The 19,986-nt window shown below is 39.2% G+C and overlaps 1 protein-coding gene across 2 annotated transcripts; it reads left to right on the top strand.

Annotated features, from left to right (window-relative positions):
* The first annotated feature begins 552 nt into the window (after positions 1-552).
* dsc2l (desmocollin 2 like) lies at positions 553-12,648 on the top strand. 2 transcript variants are annotated; one of them, XM_077559024.1, is made up of 16 exons: positions 553-832; positions 919-1,009; positions 1,091-1,287; positions 2,223-2,321; positions 3,178-3,333; positions 4,239-4,383; positions 4,473-4,627; positions 4,712-4,846; positions 5,060-5,245; positions 5,324-5,571; positions 5,659-5,801; positions 7,521-7,745; positions 7,825-8,046; positions 9,972-10,087; positions 10,179-10,424; positions 11,248-12,648. In XM_077559024.1, the coding sequence occupies exons 1-16, from the start codon at positions 794-796 to the stop codon at positions 11,443-11,445; spliced, it is 2,601 nt and encodes an 866-aa protein (XP_077415150.1). In that variant the 5' UTR covers positions 553-793; the 3' UTR covers positions 11,446-12,648. The 2 variants fall into 2 exon arrangements, with proteins under 2 accessions (XP_077415150.1, XP_077415151.1); XM_077559025.1 differs by having other exon boundaries at positions 11,223-11,423.
* The last annotated feature ends 7,338 nt before the right edge of the window (positions 12,649-19,986 follow it).

The raw sequence follows: 19,986 nt of genomic DNA, 5'->3' as shown, positions 1-19,986 counted from the left end.
GAGGACATTGGCTGTTGACCGCTTTTTTCTCTCTCTTCTTTGCAAACACTTTTTGGAGATAGTGAGTGGGAGGCTTCTTTGCCAGGCTTCATTTGGTGCACATTCCTGCAGCGCTAAGCAAGGAGCCTAGCTGTGTTAAGGAAAGAGGAGGGGCACGCAGAGGTCATTCCTCTGTGCAGACTTGGGAGGGCTTCCACAGACCGGATACACTAGAAAAACAAGAAGACAAGACAATCGTGTCAAGACTAGATGCACACAGTGCATACACAGTCTCCCTTGGAGGCATGCAAAACCTTTACAGCATCATGAGTTTAATATTGATATAAGGTGCTGCTTTGTGTTAAAGACATAAACCTTTATAAGACATGATATTTATATAGATGGATTATGAAAACACCCTATAAAAATCCTAAATTAGTCTAAAATCAATAAATTAGAAAGTATTGGGGAAACGGCTCCCCCTGCTGGAGGATATGAAAATGTGGTAAAGTTTGTATGTGTTTTCAAAGTGCTTGGTGCGCTCAAGTCCTCCCTGCTGCAGAGCCTGCTGGGGAGGCTCAGCCTTTGGGTGGGGCGTTCAAGGTGTGTCCGAATTATTGACACATCGCCAGCAACGAGGGAGAGAACAAGCGCAAAAGGTGCCATGGAGGCGTAGGAGAAGCAGCAGGATTCCTTTCTTCTGAATACTTTTCCCAAATCAACACCTGAACGCTTAAAACTTTTTCCTCAAGTTTGCGTGCTGTGCTGCTTTTTGCTCGGGGCAAAGTGCAAATTCGTGTAAAAAAAAAAGAAGATGGCGAATGCTCTCATTTTCAACGTGTGCCTGGCGCTGGTGAGTCCAACATATGTGTTTTTTATGAACAAAGAGGAACATTCAAGTCGGGTGTGATATTTGACACTAATGCTGTGTAACTTTAGATCCTGGCCGGAGTCGAGTCGTGCTTCGTCCCTAGCTTCCTCAACGTCCCGGTACCGCAAAGTATCCCGGCCGGATACGAGATAACGAGAGGTATTTATTTTTATTCATAAACTAACCGGCCCTGTATTTATTAGGGAACAATACAAACCATTGTTCTTCCTTGTGTTTTAGTCAATGTGGCGAGCTGTGAGAGCGTCACTTCCAACGACCGTGCTTTCGCCGTTTGGCTCAACGGTTCGATAACGGCCACAAAGAGCGTCGAGGTGTCGTCCAAAGGCAGAACTTTCTCCGTGTGGGTTGAACACAGCGACGGGCCGCAGATGCAGATGGACGTCAGCCTCATCGCCAGCGCCCAAATGAGCAGACAGGTACAAAAAGCAAGACACCTTTCACACTTGCAAAAGTACACAAATGCTTGAGTAAAAGTACTTGTAATAAAAAGACAGACCCTGTAGTACTTAAAACGTAAAAAAAAAAGAAGTATATATATATTTTTTTACTGTCAATAACCATTAAAAAAAAACTTAACTGTACAGAACACAAAATTCCCTCTCGTATTAAATTACATGGTGTTCATACTGTCAAGAAGAGAGAAAAAAACGGAACATGTTTGCGCACTAGCTAGCATATAGGCTAGACTCTATGCTGTCAAAACAAGTTCTCATTGCACTATTGTTAAATGACTGACAAAAATGCTAAATTAACTGGTCATGATACACTACTACTACCACAACAATTATATGACCTGTGTGTTTTTCAAATGAAACTGAAAACCGTTAAAAGTCAGGAAGTACATTAAGCCATCATTCTTCTAGCCCACAACAAACAATTCTCCTAAGGCAGTGGATTGACAATTCCCATTTTACGTCACAAGTCAAAATGGCGGTCAACTCCATGATGCTTTCCTCTCATTGAAAAGTATTGGATTTGTCAGAAATGCACGGATGTTTGGAATTGTCAATCGGGAATAGCTAAATCTGTTTCTGTTGTTATTGTGTTCCACCATGCTGCTGCTGTCCTTCTTTCGGACTTTAGTTCCCTAGTTTATAATCAATCAATCAAACAAAATGTCACCCACATTTGTTTAAGGTTTAAACAAATTAAAATAAGTAAAGAGTAAAAAGTACAGATCACAGTTCTCAAATGTTAGGAGTAAGGGCAACAAATTGCCCAAAAAATAAATACTCTGACTAGCAATGTGGAGAAATCTATTTACGCACAGTAACAAAGTTTTTGTTCTGAATTACTTCCTATCACTGTATTTGATTGAAATATTAACTGACTGTATTGGAAATGTGCGAAGCCCAATGATGTCCTGACACGGTACAAGAGACGCTGGAGCCCCCCACCCTTCAATATCCTGGAGAATGACCCCGGCCCCTACCCAAGAGACATTGAAAGGGTAATGTATTTAAACACACACGAAACACCGGGTATTTTTAGCCATTATGTCATCCAACATACAGAATAAATAAAAAAAACCATAACGATAATAATAATAAAGTAAAATATTGTTTATTGATCATAACCAGACGCATAATGTTGACTTGTTGTAGTAATCCTATTTGATGTGTTCTTTGTGGTTTGTTTGTGTACATTACACCGTAATCCGCCACACTACTTTAAATAAACAGTATTGGTAAACTGTAACACCCCCACCCTCAGTCCCCACACTCAGCATTGTTGTCTTTGTAAATTCTGATATTGTTTATGTGTAGAAAATAAGCGATAAACAACACGCATGATTACATTTCTTATGTAATATGTTAGTGCCATAAAACCGTTCCCCATTCCTCATTTTAACAGCAAGTGACTCACACATAAGGTACACATGCACGTGTGTGTATCTCTGTGTGTGTGTGTGTGTGTTCGCCAACAATTGTAAAATGAAAAAGATTGTCCCAACAGCCATGAGATAAAAAGAGAAGAGTTTTCATTTATAAGCTTTACACACACACACACACACACACAATTACATAACATAACAGAGTAATATGATGCAATTATGTTATAGTGCATATGTTATTAAAACGAGTATTCAAGTTTGAAATGAGCCTGAAATAGCCAGCCATTTGCCTGAAATATCTGTGAATCGAATTCTTAACCTATAGTTTGTTTTTAATGTCTTATAATGTTATCAACAAGTGTGACTTGATTTGAAAATGTTTCTAAGTATATGCAATGGAGATGAATGGCCAGACAGTTTGCCTTGGTGGAAGTTTTATTATTGTGCTGTTATCGTTTGGTTTGTGCCGCAGCTTGTGTCGGACACTGAAGCAGAGCACCGGGTGTACTACACTCTCACGGGGCCCGGTTTCGACAAGTACCCAGAGGGAGTGTTCAGGTTCAACAGCGACACTGGAATGTTGACTGTGCTCAAGGCAGTCGATCGCGAGGAGTTCCCACAGTTTGCCGTGAGTTGGCAGTTTCCCTTGTTCACATCCTTTCCAACTAAAATGTAATTTATTTTAATTAATTTTGTACACAAGATGTGGCATTATTTGAAATGAATGAAAATGGCTCCATGTTGAACTTGTATTTATTTATTTTTAAATCCAACAAAAAAGTACTTTTTGCCTTCCTGTATAAATATTTCATGCCATGCTGAGTGAATTTTTATTGAATTTCCACAAACAAAATCACATGCTTGATTGTGCTTTTAGCATCTTCTACACACAAAATGCATTTTCATTGCAAATCCAAAAAGAAATAGTCAAATATTAAACTTGAGTTGAACATTAAACATTGTGTTTGAAGAGGACGTCAACCTAAAAGGTTTCTTTTCAATTATATGTTCTAAGTAGCCCAACTAGTCTAGACACGCTATTCTGATTAATATTGCGTTTGTGGAATATGAATTCAGCAGCAACATCCACCTGTTTTTATGCATCTCAGGGGGCGGCCATTTTGCCCCTTGTCAACTGAAAATGACATCACATTTTCCCAGGGCTCAGGTATTGACCAATCATGGCTCAGTTTGAGAACGTCACATGACCAAACTCAGGAAACAGGTGATCCTGTGTTACCTGAGCCCTGAGCAACTGTGATGTCATCTTCAGTCGACAGCTAGTGGCAAAATGGCCGCCCCCCTGGGATGGATATAAACGGGTGGATTTTGCTGTTTAATTTATATTCCATAAATGCAATATTAATGACAATGCCGTGTTTAGACTAGTGGGGGCGCATACAACATATTGTAAAGAATTTTTTGGGGTTGACTTCCCATATATTTGTTGTGGAACACCGTGTATTATTATATTTGAATAAGTTTGGATAGCTCAACCAAACAATCGTTTCAGTTGGACCTTCTTGTTTACAGTTAATAGCCCGGGTTTTCGACAGAATAACGCGGCAGGAAACCGACGATCCTTTGGGCGTCTTTGTGCATGTAGACGATCAGAATGACAATGCGCCGCAGTTTTCTGGCCAAATGCAGTTTTCTGTGCTAGAAAAAAGCAAAGCGGGTGAGGAACATGACACACACGCCACTACGAGTTGTTCATTGCTTTGTGTTGACAACAATCTGAAACATGATCACCACTTTACATCACAGGGACAATAATGGGGAAGGTGAACGCCACCGACAGGGACCAGCAGGGCACCGATCACGTGAAGATCCGCTATTCCCTTCTGAGCGAATTGGACAAATTTGCAATCAACCCAACGACAGGTGTCTTCACCACGGCTACTAGCACGTTAGACAGAGAGGTGAGGACCGGTGGAGTGCGCGACTCAATTTTGACTCCATTTACTAAGAGCATGTATGATGAATATGGAATCTTCCCTCATCAGATTAAAGAGAAGTACAACGTGATTTTGCAAATCAAAGATATGGACGGCGCAGCCAACGGTTTGTTCACCACGGGCACGGCGACCATCACCCTGGGTGACATCAACGACAACCCGCCGACCTTCACAAAGAAATTGGTAATTGATTCAGGAATTCAACTTTCTACAAAATGTTTTTTTTTCTTATCATCCTAAAGAATATTTATATGGTCAGAGGTTTGTGACCAGTTCTATAATTTACTTATTACAAGGTGTGCCCTAGTACTTGAGTATTAAAAGGATTTCCTAGGATTTCCGACTATGATAAACAATTGTTGTATTATTAATGAACCCATTTTTGACATCCTGCAGTATCAAGCCACCGCAAATGAGAATGAAATCAACAAACTTATTCTCAGACTTCCTGTTGAAGATAAGGATTTAAAAGACACAGCCAACTGGAAATCTAAATTCATTATCACTAAGGGAAATGAAAATGGAAATTTCCGGATGGAGACGGACCCCAAAACAAATGAGGGGCTTATGTACGTCTCAAAGGTGAGTTGATTTTCACCACCAATTAACGCCACGAGAAGTTGAAGTGATCTTAAGCAAAGAGTCTTTTCGTCTTTCCAGCCATTAAATTTTGAGAAGGCCCAGAAAATGAGGCTGGAAGTCATGGCCCGCAACGAAGCCGAACTGACCGGCACCACGGCCCAGTGGGAGATCGTCCCCGTGGACCTGACAGTCGGCGACCTTGACGAAGGCCCCGAGTTCTCCGCGCCTACCATTCGCATCACCGTCAAAGAGAACACGCCAAACGGCACATTGATTGGAACTTACAAAGCCATCGATCCGGAAACCAAGAGCAGCGATGGCATCAAGTGAGCAGCCTCTTCCACTCACTTGATGGCACTTGCTAAAAAAAAAAAAGTTGAGACTGATGAGGAGTCTTTTATCCGTTTTTCCAGATATTACAAGGTCACGGACCCTGCCGCCTGGATCAATGTGGATAGGAACACGGGAGAGCTGAGGGTGGCAAACACCATCGACAGAGAGTCTCACTTTGTCAAGGATGGCGTTTACAACATCACCATGAGAGCCGTCGACGCGAGTATGTCACTCGACACAGTCAATTCTGTAGAGTCAATATGTCACTCAAGGGATGAGGAACAAACCCACGACTTCAGGTTGGGGGACAGCCAATCTACTCCCTGAGCCACACAGCTCCTTCGTATATCCCTCGTGTCAGCTGGAATCTCCTCTTGGATAGAAGCAAACAGTAGGAGTGGCATAGCTCAGGTGGTAGAGTGGCAGTTCCTCAAACCTTTGCGTAACAAAAAAAAAACTAGTAAAATTTAGTCAAAATATCTCTTGTAGAATTTACTTAGGCTACGTTTACACTGCAGGCAAATGTGACCCAGATCAGATTATTTTGCCCAAATGCGACCTGTGTCTGACTTTTTTTATGTCCGATTTTTTTTAATATGCGACCTGGGTTACTTTCATATGTGGTCCTAGATCGAATACGTATCCGAATTTTTGCAATGCGAGCGGGGGGCATTGAGCTTGATTTATGCTTGACTCATCCGCCAGGTCCGCACGGCTCGGCAGAAAGTGAATCGGCAAAGTTGTTTCGTGTAACAGTTGTGACTATATTTGACTTCAATTTAATCCCACTTGAAACATGAAGTATAAAGTTGACATTTGTGGTGGTGATATTAGTAGTTTAGCCACGCAGACGGCTCATTTATTATGCGCGGCAATGACGTGACGTAACGCCATCGTTAGGGGAAGAACAAAAAACGAGGTCTCCGTGTGATGAGGAGCTCGAACAGGGTCGCCTCATTTTCACAAAATATTATTCCTACCTCCTCCCGCATCACTTCTATGTAGATATGAGATGGGGAAAATATCAGCCCAGACATGCTGGACCATACGTACTTACTTCCGCAAACACAACGTTATGAGTGACGTTGTATCTTCTTCTGCGCATGCGGGTCACTTTGGGGATGCATTACGTCCACACAGCAGACAAACTGAGGTTATGTGAACGCTTACTCCAAAAAAATTGGATTTCACCAAAAAATTGGAATTGAGCATTAAGACCTGCAGTGTGAAGGTAGCCTTAGAATTTCTGAGTGAATAATCGTTAGTATTTTTTTTTTCTTCATGTGATTCTCTCATACACACTAAAAATACTTTGAGTAAAATGTACTTATTTTACTCTCTTCCAAGTGTAAATTTGACTAGATTTAGAGTGAGACCAAATAGACTCAGTTTAGAGTAAAATTTGCTCTTAAGAATTTACTGTACTCACAAAAAGTTAGTGATTTATTCAGTTTTTGGTGAAATTTCAAAATAAATCTAAAACGCACTATTGGTAAACTTCAACTGCACATGTCCAACAATTATTACTATTTGCACGACTTGCCATTTTTTAAGAAATTGTTGAAATTCACAGTTCATTAATTTATTTTAACACCATAATTATCTATCGTTTGCCTCCTTAAATTGCTTGTAATTGTCAGTCAGGCGAGTGCATTATGGGAAGGAATCTCCATGTTAAGTCATGGCAGACGACGTCTGCATTCCGCTCATTTTGTCTGTGTTGTCGCTGCCCGAGTTTATAATGAGCAACGACTCCTCCCTCTCCTTGGCAGTATCTGTCTGAGCTACACCCGTCGTGGCGTCGTCTGACCTGATTTACAGTGACTCACAGAAAAGCTGGCTCTGGGCTTCAACGTTTTGTTAGAAACGAAAAATTCCAGATCAGCGAGGATGCTCAGCCTGATCTTAAGAATCACTTACATTTCCTTGGAATATGTTTCAGCTGCCAAGACTGGCATGGGAACGGTCATAATTCAGGTGGAAGACGAGAATGACAACGTGCCAATTATCCTCCCACCTGGTGAGAGGGTGGTGTGCGAGAAGGAAGGAGAACTCGGGTCCGTGCTGCTTGTGGCTGAAGATGCGGACAATGCACCATTTAAAGGCCCCTTCACCTTTAGTCTGCCAAATAACGAAGAAGGCAAATGGTCTCTGACCAGATTCAATGGTAGGTGCTGGCTTTGCTTCCTGATCCTTCATTTATACTTTCATCATGCCCTAAACAGATTGTGTACTTCCCTTGTTAGACACTGCAGCGACATTGCGCCAGGTCCAAGACCTTCCGTTGAAGGTGCACAAAGTTCCCGTAGAGGTCAAGGATCTGCAGGGCAACGGAAAAATCCAGACAGTGAACGTCAGGATCTGCCAGTGCAGGAATGGCGCCTGCATGACCAAACCTTGGTCGGCCTCGCTCGGCCCGATGGGTTGGCTGGCGTTGCTTCTGCCTCTGCTCCTCCTCCTGCTACTACGTCAGTTCCTCTCTTACTTGTTACTGTACTTACCTAACCCACATAAACAGTGCAGTGGATGGAGTGAAAAATATTATTATTGTATAATGGTGGCAATTTTGCCACTTCGTAATGTGAAAATGACATCACAGTCGCTCAGGGCTCAAGTGACATTCAATCACGGCTCACCTTGTTTTCTAAGTTTGGTCATGTGATGTTCGCGTGCTGAGCCGCGATTGGTCGTTACCTGAGTCCTCGGACACTGATGTCATTTTCAGTGGACGGCAAGTGGCAAAATGGCTGCCTTCGGAGATAGGTAAAACCACTGATAAACAATAGCACATACACACCCGTGCAAGCCATTGAAGTCACAGGGCGGCCATCTTGCTCCTCCCATCTTGCAAGCAGACTACTGTAAAAAACTATACGGTATGCGTACAGATTAGACATATACAGCTTGTAGGGAGTTAGTATAGGGCCGGGGGCGGGGTTGGAGGGGTTTGTGGTGGTTTGGTCACTATTTTTTTTAACATTTTTAAAGTAAAAAACAAAACAAAAACAAAAGGACGGTATGTGCTGCTTTGAAGACCCCCTTTTTCTTTTATCACTCAGTTCCTTACACCCCAACATTACAATGTAGATTTGGCATCTTTTGTTAAATTTGTTATAATTATTGAATAAAAAATACACAGATGTTTCCTCCTGCAAACATCATTAAGCATATAATTTATACATGTAAGTTGTGAAATGTCTTAAGTCCTCTGGTTATGTTTAACAAATTTAAAGCATCATAAATCATGCTGTCTGAAATGTTCTCCAATTTCGATACTGTAAATGTATAGGATCGTATGTCGAGAAACGTTTCTTGGGAGGAGCAATATGGTGGCCTCGCAAATTCAAAAATCTTGGCCTATCTGCTATCCAGTCATCTATTCAGATCAGTGATGAAAATGTCAAATTCCACAAACTTAATACTAATGAGAATGCTGTTTTCAGACTAGTAGGGCAATATAGAACACATTATTGTAAAGAACATTTTTGACTTGACTTCCCCTCTGAAGAAAGGTTTAGAGTTTTGCATAGAAATGAATGAAGTGATTGTTGGAATTCTGTAGATTGTGTGTACTTCAATGCGGATTAATCGTAAATCATATAGCAATTGATGCAAAAAAAAAAGAAGGTTAGTTTTCGTCATTATCAATTTACTCAATGCCCGAACTAGTCATGGGTTCGTTGCATATTACGGTTAGCACATAAATTCACACGCTCACGGCCTGCTGTGTTGTTTATTTTGGTCTACAAAGCTTTTACATTATTATTTGTTACACTAATGTAGCTGTTTTTCCGCTCAGTTTGGTTAGTTTAAAATGTATTAACTATTTGTTCACCTAATTACGTGATTGGAATATTAGAAATAACAATTGATATACATTTAACTACTTTATAATTGCTTAATTATAATTAAATGAATGACATTGCAATATTTAGTATCTTTTAATTGAGTTGTTGTTGTTTTGCCTCATCTATTAATTACCTGGCCCATCTGTCCGATGGTGAAAATCACTGCATTGTGGCCCCTGAGCACATACTTGTAGGTACGCCCACCCCTGCTCTGGATCATGAAACATTATCATCATAATGAGCAAGATTGGATGCTAATTGAATTCCCGTCGTAATACAGCACAAAGCAATTATTTTGCCTCAAGGGCACTAGCAGTCAAAGGTTTGCGCGTATGGTGGTCTGCCGCATTTGTAGGTCAGAGGCAGTTCCTATGAAAAGGATGATCGTCATAATTAAGGAATATACTTGAATGAATTTGTACCTTTTTAGGATGACTGGGTGAATGGGGACCAGAATGCCCGTGTTTGTGCAGATGCTTACATTACTGTACGTCTGTCTGAAGCACGACCATTTCATCTAACGTGAAGCCATTTTGTCCTCGCAGTCTTGTTGCTTGCCTGTTTCTGCACGACAAAGCCAGACTTGCGGACCTTGGAGGATACAACTGACAGCGGCGGAATCCTGATCAAGTCAAACACAGAAGCCCCGGGGGAAGAAGTGGTAAGAACGAAAAAAAAAGATGACGTGACTTGACTTGAACGCAAGAAGCACTTTTCAGTCTCGTTTTCTAACACATGCTTTTAATCGACAGGACGCTAGCCTCATCAAGGTCCCCATCCCCGGTTCTGAAATCAAGAGCTCGCTGGGGAATCAGGAATGGCAAACGAAAGGCTCCACCATCGGACGCCAAGACGCCGGCTTCTATAAGAGCGGCTTTGACACCACGGAAACCGAATTCTTCACTGGACATTACGACAACCAGTATGGAGCTCAACAGATGAACTACGACGCAAACTTTCTCAGCACCTGGCAAACAAACGGACGCTATTTGAACCAGGTAATGTTTTACTGACTTACGTCAGTTCTGTTTTGTTTGTTGGTTAGTTAGCAAAAACAAATTTAAAAAAAATGTCGGGGCATAATATCTGTTAGCTGAGTAGTGCTGTCACTAATCGACTTTTTTAAAAAGTGAGTTAATCCCTTTAATTTATTATTTATTTTTTTAAGTCCACTAAGGTTGAACGGGACTTGAATTTAGTGGATATAAATACGCATTGTTCATTATCATCTGTGCACATATGCACGTATTTACGTAAACACCAACAAAATTAGCTTATGCTAAACGGTTAGCATTAGCCCTGAGTAAACTTGAATCACACAGCATTCCAACTGCACGGATAGGTTTTTCAAATAACTTATTTTATGTTTTTCTTTGGTTCCATTCCATTTTAAATCTATAAACGTACTCACTATTGTAGATTTGTACTTGATAATGCTACTAGCTAACACTAATCTAGCTAATGGTATTGCGAAGTTGTTTGTTTGTTTGTTTGTTTCTAAGGTCCACCAGTATCCGCGTTTGCAAACACATTGTGGCCAACTGGGTCCATTTAACTCGGTTATTGCACACTTTGTTGGTGTGAAACCGTAGTACTGGTCCTTACGGCAAACGCTAAGCCTACATGCTACTTCGAGGAGTGGAAAACAACAAAATTAAAAAAAATATGTGATACCTTCGTGCCGTCGGCATTTCAAGTGTCATACGAAATATGGCTGTATTTTGGCAAGGCAGCTTTATTTAAATCACACCATTTCATACACAAGGTAACTCATGTGCGTTTAATGTCTTGTAAAGGATGTTGGCAACTTGCCGTCCACAGAAGCTTACCTATTTCGGAGGTGAGGAGGACGGGCGGTACGCAGACGACATCATCCACCAGTACGGTTTCGAAGGGGTGGGCTCGGCGGCCGGCTCGGTCGGGTGCTGCAGCGACGACGCCGGCAACGACAACCTCGACTTCCTCAACACACTGGGACCCAAGTTCAAAACTCTGGCAGGCGTCTGCAAAAAGACATGAACATCAAAGCCGGCGGATAACAGTTTTGCCTTTTCGGTGCACAGAATGCAGGGCGCCCCCCACCGTGCCGCTTGAACACGATGAATGAAAGGGAAGACAGAATGGGAGTCACGTGTTTGTCACTTTTGCTGGAAGTAGTTTTTTTTTCTTTTTTAATCTCTGCTGCCTTGTCCTTAGTCTCAAGCACTGATAACCTCGCCGACACTGTCATTTGTACATACCTGTTGCGTTGCGCTTTTTTGTTTGCATTCTTGGTTTTTGCAGGTTGCTAGTAGCTGATGTGCATTAACTGGCTTTGGGTATTTTTTTTAATAATTTAGTAACAACATAAGGTATTTGGGGTGTTTACTAATTCCATGTGTTGATAGTAAATGAAATACGTGGTGGTTATTTGTTTAAATGGTTCCCCAGTTGCTTTTTTAAGAGTTTTGATATTTTTCTATGATGAAATAACATGAACGAATATAATTATACAGTTGCCTAAGAGACATCGAAGTGCAGATTTTAAAGTAGGGTTGGGCGTGATAAGAATTAGATTGTTGATGGGTTGCAGTGAGGGCAAATCGGTGAACTCTAGTTGAAGGCAACCATCACCGCCACTTTTTGGGTACAGAGTTGCTGTCTAACCAACTTCAACATTATGTCAGCTAATGGATAACTTTATTCTCTTCAACATCAGTTCAAAACTTTCAGCTGTTTTTCTCACAGCAATCAAATGATGTTCAAGGAATTTAAGAATGAATTCATTGATCAAGGAAATATATGTTTTGCCCATCCCTACTTTAAATAATTTTTGGACTACTCTGGTTGTTCTAAACTGCACGAGATCTCAGCACGCGCATTCCAGCGGCGGTCGCGTTTGTCGAACGAGAAGCGGGTGTGGCTGCAGCAGCCGTCAGCGGTTATTGCAACATTCTGCCAAGCATGTGAAAGTCTGCACACGGGCGTCTACTCGGCGACCGACGATTGACTGACACAAGACTGACAACGGCGAAACAGAAGTCAAGTTGACGACGGGAAATCTGGCGTTGCCGCGTTTTGCATTTGCTTGCTGCCATCTATGAACATTCTAATCATCTTTCATGAAGAATGCGCTAAAGGTAGATCTGTCTTAACTTATTGAACACTTCAACAGGCTGAATGTCTTTTCACTGTAACATCTGCATTGTGTGCGACTGTAAGATAATAAAAGGATCTCTTGTACGAGTGTGATTGTTTTCTATGTGAATGATTTACTGGGTGTGGCAGGCTGGGCGTGCGTTCATTTCAAGCATGCAGTGAGACACCTGCTGCTACAAAGCGCCCAACCTTGTTTTGATGGATCGAGTTACAGTGCATAGTACAACCCTTTACAACTATAGAAAGCCGTTTGAGCAATTATTCATAGCCGTGAAATTCAAATTAACTCATTCACTGCCATTGACGACTATAGATGTCAAATATACATTTTAACTATTTCTATTAGTTTAACATTTTTTCCAGAAAACCTAGATTTTTTTTATTGTATTAAAACAGATATAAAATTTGTGCTTAATCGTGAGTTAACTAGTGAAGTCATGTGATTAATTACGATAAAAAAATAATAATCACCTGACGCTCCTTATTTTTAATAATCTTTTCTTAAAAAAAAGATTAAAAATGTAAAAACAATAATTACAATTATTAATTTTTTTTTTTTTTTAAAGGAAAACATTCTTTAAAATTACGTGCGTCAGGTGATTTTTTTTTTTAACTAACTAACTTTTCTAGTTAACACAATTAATCACAAATTTCATATCTGTTCTAAATGTACAAAAAAAAATCTAGGTTTCATACTCTTGTTAACAAAAGTGGAAAAAAAATAAACTAATAGAAATAGTTAAAATGAATTTTTGACGCCTATAGCCGTCAATGGCAGTGAATGTGTTAAGGTTCATGGAGGATTAGTTCGTTCATCACTCGTAGTCAACTGACCCCACCTTTCCCCACTAATAACGATGTTTATACGCACTCGTGAGAAAACTTTATAAAAAATTTTTATACTTGCATTATATCATGTTGTTTTATCTTCCCTTGCAATTAATAGTAGAAAATAAATAGCTAATAAAACAATTGACGTACCATTTACTGTCAGAAGACTTTAATCATGTAAATTTACAAAAATACAAAAGAAACAAGATCCCGGATACAAGCGGCCGAAATGAGTTTCCTCCGCAGGGTAGCCGGGTTCTCCCTTAGAGATAGGGTGAGAAGCTCGGTCATTCGAGAGGGACTCAGCGTCGAGTCGCTGCTCCTCCACGTTGAGAGGAACCAGTTGAGGTGGCTCGGGCATCTGGTTCGGATGCCTCCTGGACGCTTCCCTGGGGAGGTGTTCCGGGCATGTCCTACCGGCAGGAGGCCCCGGGGACGACCCAGGACACGCTGGAGAGACTATGTCTCTCGGCTGTCCTGGGAACGCCTTGGGGTCCCGTCGCATGAGCTGGCTGAAGTGGCTGGGGAGAGGGAAGTCTGGGCTTCCCTGCTAAAGCTGCTGCCCCCGCGACCCGACCCCGGATAAGCGGACGAAGACAAGAAACAAATTAGAGCACATCTGCTGCAACAATCAAAAGACAGATTCCAAACTATAAAAATACGCCTTTTGAGAAGAGAATAGTTAGAAATCTACAGATTAAATTAGATTTTGATTAAGAAGCTACTAAAAATATTAAGAAAAAATGCTGTGCGGTTAAAGTGGTCAACCTGTAATGACCAAAATCCAATACAATGAATACATCACAATGACTTGTAAGATGATCTCAACTTACTGTTCATCTTGAACAATGCTGGGGCCCATGTTGCTCAAAATGGCACTCACTCGCAATTCGTACAGCCCAGCGCTTCATCTTTCAAACTCTGCACACATTGATTTGGCAGTGTACATTTCAGAACACTAAGGCTGCGTTCACACTGCAGCTCAATTTCGATTTTTGCACAATGATCTGATTTTTTCATGCAGTGTGAACGGTACAATTCTGATTGTTTTTCACACCCGACCTGGGCCTCTTTCGTATGTGGATATAAATCGGATATGTATGTGAACGCTCATCCGCACGCATCTGATTCCTACGTCGTCAAAAGCCTGATATGCGCTCTGCGCGGGCGGGAGGGAGTGCTTGGAAGAGAGACTACTGACACGTCTGTGAATAAAAGCTGTTTTGAGTAAATGTTTTTTTATTTTTTATTAACTTATATTGTACTTTTTTTATTATTATTATTATTTTTTTTACATAAATCAACTCAAAATTTTAATATTATTGAGGTACTATGTTTGTCCTGCATGTCATTCCAAATCTGAAAAAAAGCCTTCTCACATTGTAGTACATAGGGCACTATTAAGACCGAGTACAAGTGCAACAAAACCATGTCTGCCATCTAGTGGTTAATGCTGGTATTACAATTTAATTCTACAGCCAACAGGTTAACTGCTGAGCCCATTTATTGCTAATTTAAACATCAGCACTGAAGCACATAAAACTGTTTTTCAGATGAATTCAAGTGTGGAGTTTTCATAAATTGTAATATTGTTGAATATTAAGTTTAGAAGTACATTAATATTGCACAATAGTAAGGAAAGGCTTCCCCTCTATTGTTGTGCATATGACTGTTCCTTGGTAGGCTACAAAAAATTATCAGGTTATTATCTTAATAAAAAGAAAAGAAAGTATAATAAGAAAAAGCACGGTAGCATGCAATCAACATCCCCTTTGAATGAATAATTCACAGCATATTTAAAATGAGAGAGATTCTGTAGATAACAAGCGTATCTATCTACATTATGCACCGAGCACCATAAATAAGTGATACATTATGAAAAATGAATTAAAAACCAAATTGAAATTTGCCTTAAACGAAGACAGCGATTATTAATTCATAGATGATTTTGTGTGCACATGCAGTAAACAACGAGTCCATAGAATATTGTTTGGAAAGTGTGCAGATGCTTCAGTGTGATATATTAAAAAAATGGGGTTTTGTTTGAAAATACAACAATATAATCATCAGGGATTACAAAAACACTGTCAGCATGTGGTCGAGATGTAAACATCAAACCCAAATCCCCACTGAGGCCAATTAAGAGAATCTTGAAGAGTCAAAATAATCAAAATAAGCAGTCAACCTGAATAATTAATGACATCTCTCCGAGCATTAAAATGCTGCTGTTTGCCTCATTTGGCAAATAAACTAAACTTCTACTTTTATTTAAATGCAGTCCTTGACAAAAGGATCATGAATTCCATCACACATTACACATCCAATTTGTATCTTGCTGAAGTAATTCAATTGCGACAGTCCTCATTCTGCCCTGTGCACTGCAGGGCCAATGTGGAGATCTGTTTTCATTACCATGACGACCAAGGGGTGGAGCCTGAGCAAGAGCCAAGATGTGGTCTGCCTCTTGTCATCTTGCCAGCAAGTGTATGCACCTTCACCGTACTACCTGATAATAATAATAATAATAATAATAATAATAATAATAATAATAATAATAATAATAATAATAATAATAATAATAATAAATTGTATGTGACTCAAAGACTTCAAAACTAAAAGCGAACAGATATTTGCCTCAAAGATCATCAAGTGCATCAAGTCAAGGCCCGTCTGATAAAAGCACGTCATTTAAATCGACAGCGTCGTGTCCATCCTTATCAGAGCTACTTCTGCTAAGATGCAATTAATTCCAAAGCAGCAGCGTGAAATTAATTTATTGCTTGTTAATGAGATTGCAGCCCGGTGTGAAAACAATCTTCAAATAGGATTCTTTCCCTCCTTCACCTCAAAGGACATGACTTGGATTGACGCCACCCAGCTGCCCAAAGCTGACTTCTTTTGAGATGACATGTGATGTACAATATTGTGACTCACGTGACACGTCAACGTCACTCGTGCACGTTCCTAGTAAATCTCAAAACATTTTGTCAAGTCACAGCATTGGTCACAGACCCTCAATGACATCAGCATTTTGCACCTGCTGATTGTTACAGCCAACTTCGACTACCAAAACACATCAGTAGTGGTTTTATTGAATTGTTTCAGCCATCTTATTAGATAAATAGCCTACTGGTTGTGAACTGCTACAGTTGATGTATGTAGCACAGTTGCGTACTGTTATATTGCCCCCCCCCCCTTTTTTCCCTCATTCACTGCCATTGACGGCTATAAACGTCAAAAGTTCATTTGAACTATTTCTATTAGTTTAACATTTCCCCCCACTTTTGTTAACAAGAGTATGAAAACCTAGATTATTTTAATTGTACATTTAGAACAGATATGAAATTTGTGAATAATCGCGAGTTAACTAGTGAAGTCATGCAATTAATTACGATTAAAAACTCATCGCCTGATGCCCCGAATTTTTTATAATATATATTTTTTAATTCATTCACTGCCATTGACGGCTATAAACGTCAAAAATTAATTTGCACTATTTCTATTAGTTTAACATTTTTTTCCCACTTTTTTTAACAAAAGTATGAAAACTTTAAAAAAAAATTATTGTTCATTTAGAACAGATATAACATTTGTGATTAATCGTGAGTTAACTAGTGAAGTCATGCGATTAATTACAAATTAAATTGTAATCGCCTCTTGCCCCTAATTTTTTAAATAATCTTAAACAATAATAATAATAATAAGTATGGCAATGAATGAGTTAATAGCATTAGCGGTGATTCTAGGATCATAAGTTTAGGTGTCTTTACGCCCCGAGTCTCATGTTTGTTAAGTCAAGTCACCTTTTATCTGGTCTTCAAAAAGAGTGAAGTCTATAGATCAATGAAGTAAGCTACTGATATTAATTATGTAAGCCCCCCATTTCTTGTAACTAAGTCATAAATATGGAATTTAAGTCGGGACACAGGACACAAACAAAGAGGCATATGCTTAATTCTTCACTGGTTTGCACTTTCGTCACAAACAGGCTGTTATGAATCCAAGCTGTGCTATCCTTATGATGTACACTAGATGGCAGCATTTACCTTTCATATGAGTACAAGGCACGTTGTTTGTGGGTTTTGAAAGGAGAACTTCTGAGGCAAGCAACCACCTGACAACACTTCAATTAGGCATTAACTGTCACTCATCTCAGCCACCCCAGCGCAAGCACCTGCTGGCTCATTAAAAGTCACAAGAGACTGCACTATGACGATGTTCCACATGCATGTTTTGAAGTTACTTGGTTGAAGTCGACTGACATCTACAGCATGCAACTGAAGAAGGGAAGCTTGTAGAAGGTCTTTCTGCAGTACAGTAACAAAGAATATTTCAAAAGAAAAACACAAGAGTTATTAGATGGACTAGAATACATGAAATTTATGTTCAAGACTACACACGTACGCTACGCAACAGTATGTGATGATGGCATATCATATAATTAAAACCACACCGCATTGAATGCTGTGGCGGCCGTGCGTTTGGTACCTGGGTCTTCAATGGAGAGTTAGGAGCCTTAAATCCACTTCTTAATCTAGCATGTCATAATTATAGAAACCATCAATATTACAAAAGCACACAACTGAGACACCAACAAAGAGTAAAGACTCTGCGACTAATTTAAATGTGTGAAGAAAAGTGGAGACTGAACTAAAGAACCTATTTAAGACTTAAATGTAAGCGTAGTGTACTAGTCTATTTGTTTAGTAGATTTTTTTCTTCTCGCTTTGTTTTTGTCCCATTGATAGGACTCTCAACTGAAGAGAAATGTGATTGGCTCATGTAAATTTGGTAAATGTAATTTTTTTTTTCTAAAATCTATCCGATTGGTTACTCCATGTGTAGATGTTATTTATTATTATTATTATTATTATTATTATTATTATTATTTATTTATTTATTTATTTTTACAAATTATTGATCAATCTAAAGTGTTGAAAAGGGCTTGCTCTGTTTGATGATGTAATGGTGGGGGCGGGCATTCCGTCAATATTGATGGTAGGTCCTTCAATCCGTCAATGACGGCCATTTTTGTTTACAATTAACAATTGACAAGAAACTTTTTATGGCCATACCTAATACAAACCAGTGGTTTGACCGAGAGCTGTCAATCATCTTGATATGACTGAAAATCCAGATTAAGAATGGGCGAGTACTGATACCAGGTATCATCAGGCCTTTTTTCAAGGTATCGTGCTTGCGATGGCGGTCGCAACTGGTATCTTGTGGTCGTGTTATGATCAGGATTAAGGGACTAGAAATTAGATATGAGAAGAATAGAACATTTCCGGTAGTTTCATGCAATTTTAAACAGTGTGTAGAAATTTGGGATTTTTCATTGTTCATTTATTTAAAAAAAAAAACACTATTAATTTCAATAATGTGCAAAAAAAAAAAAAAATATATATTTGTAAGAGGGATCTAATTTTCATTTTTTCTATCGCTACAATTGGAATTATACCAAAGTTACAAAGTTGCAAACACTGCCAGGAAGGTACAGAGTGGGCGGTTGCTATATGAATAAATCACAAATAAAGAGTAATAGATTGCAAAATAAGAGACTGAACCAACCAAAAGAGATGTCTTTTATTGACCGGTTTTCTCTCCACGCAGCAAATGACAAAAAAGAGTGGGATGAAAGCCCAACTTTCATCTTGTTTCTCCTAATGAGGATCTAACATGGATCAAACTGCACGATGTCGCACATTCATTACGATTAGGTGTAAAGGTCTTTGGTCCTGTGGCTATTCATCTCTATGTTCACACCAAAAACCTGCCTTTTTAGCCGTTTGTTCCTATAAAAGCGCAACAGGGTGCACTTCCTGTTCATTACTGTCCACCCTGTAGCTGGCGTACACTACAGATCTCACAGCTCGGAGCAATGTTCCGGGAGATACGATTAAAGTCCAGCGGAGCATGATTGGACCCAGTGATGTTTCAACATAAGAAAAATGAAAGGTGAGGCACCAACCACTTAGGTGGGCTACACACTAGGAACCCTAGATTGTACCCTTTTTGTCCAGTGTTTTCCTGGATTTTCTTCTCCAAGAGCGGCGTACCAAACTATGAAGGACCAAAACTGACCCTCTTCCCCACCCCAAAAAAAGCATAGTGTTTTTATTTATTGATTGATATTTAATTCTATGTATACATTTATTTTTGTATTTATTTTTACATTTATTTTTATATTTTGAATCTCGTTTTTAAATTTTATATTTATTTTCACTTTATTTATTTAGGGATATATATATATATATATATATATATATATATATATATATATATATATATGTTTTTATTTCCATTTATATTTATTTATATATATTCATATATTTAGATATATAATTTTTGATTTATATTTTTTCTATCCGTTTTTATTTTCATTTTTAGTCATTTATTAATTCATTTAGCCATTTTTTTAAATTTTATTTTATTTTTTAAATTTTGGCAGTTTTGGCCCTCCATACCAAGCAACACAGACGAGTGCAACTCATTTATAAAATGAATTTGAACATATAAACTCTTTTCTTTCTTCCAATTCTTGTTTTTCTTTTTCTTTTTTACTTCAAGTTATATTTTAAACTTGTAATG

The sequence above is a fragment of the Vanacampus margaritifer genome, chromosome 2 (assembly GCF_051991255.1).
Source record: "Vanacampus margaritifer isolate UIUO_Vmar chromosome 2, RoL_Vmar_1.0, whole genome shotgun sequence".
NCBI lineage: Eukaryota > Metazoa > Chordata > Actinopteri > Syngnathiformes > Syngnathidae > Vanacampus > Vanacampus margaritifer.
The sequence above is the reverse complement of the archived record's forward strand: the minus strand, read 5'-3'. Positions and strand labels throughout refer to the sequence as shown.

What these genes read in the sequence shown, in the direction of transcription:
- dsc2l (XM_077559024.1), top strand. Translation starts at nt 794, where the DNA reads ATGGCGAATGCTCTCATTTTCAACGTGTGCCTGGCGCTG. An exon ending in CGGATACGAGATAACGAGAG is followed by an intron (nt 1,010 to 1,090) that starts GTATTTATTTTT and finishes CTTGTGTTTTAG; the next exon opens with TCAATGTGGCGAGCTGTGAG. An exon ending in CTAGCACGTTAGACAGAGAG is followed by an intron (nt 4,628 to 4,711) that starts GTGAGGACCGGT and finishes TTCCCTCATCAG; the next exon opens with ATTAAAGAGAAGTACAACGT.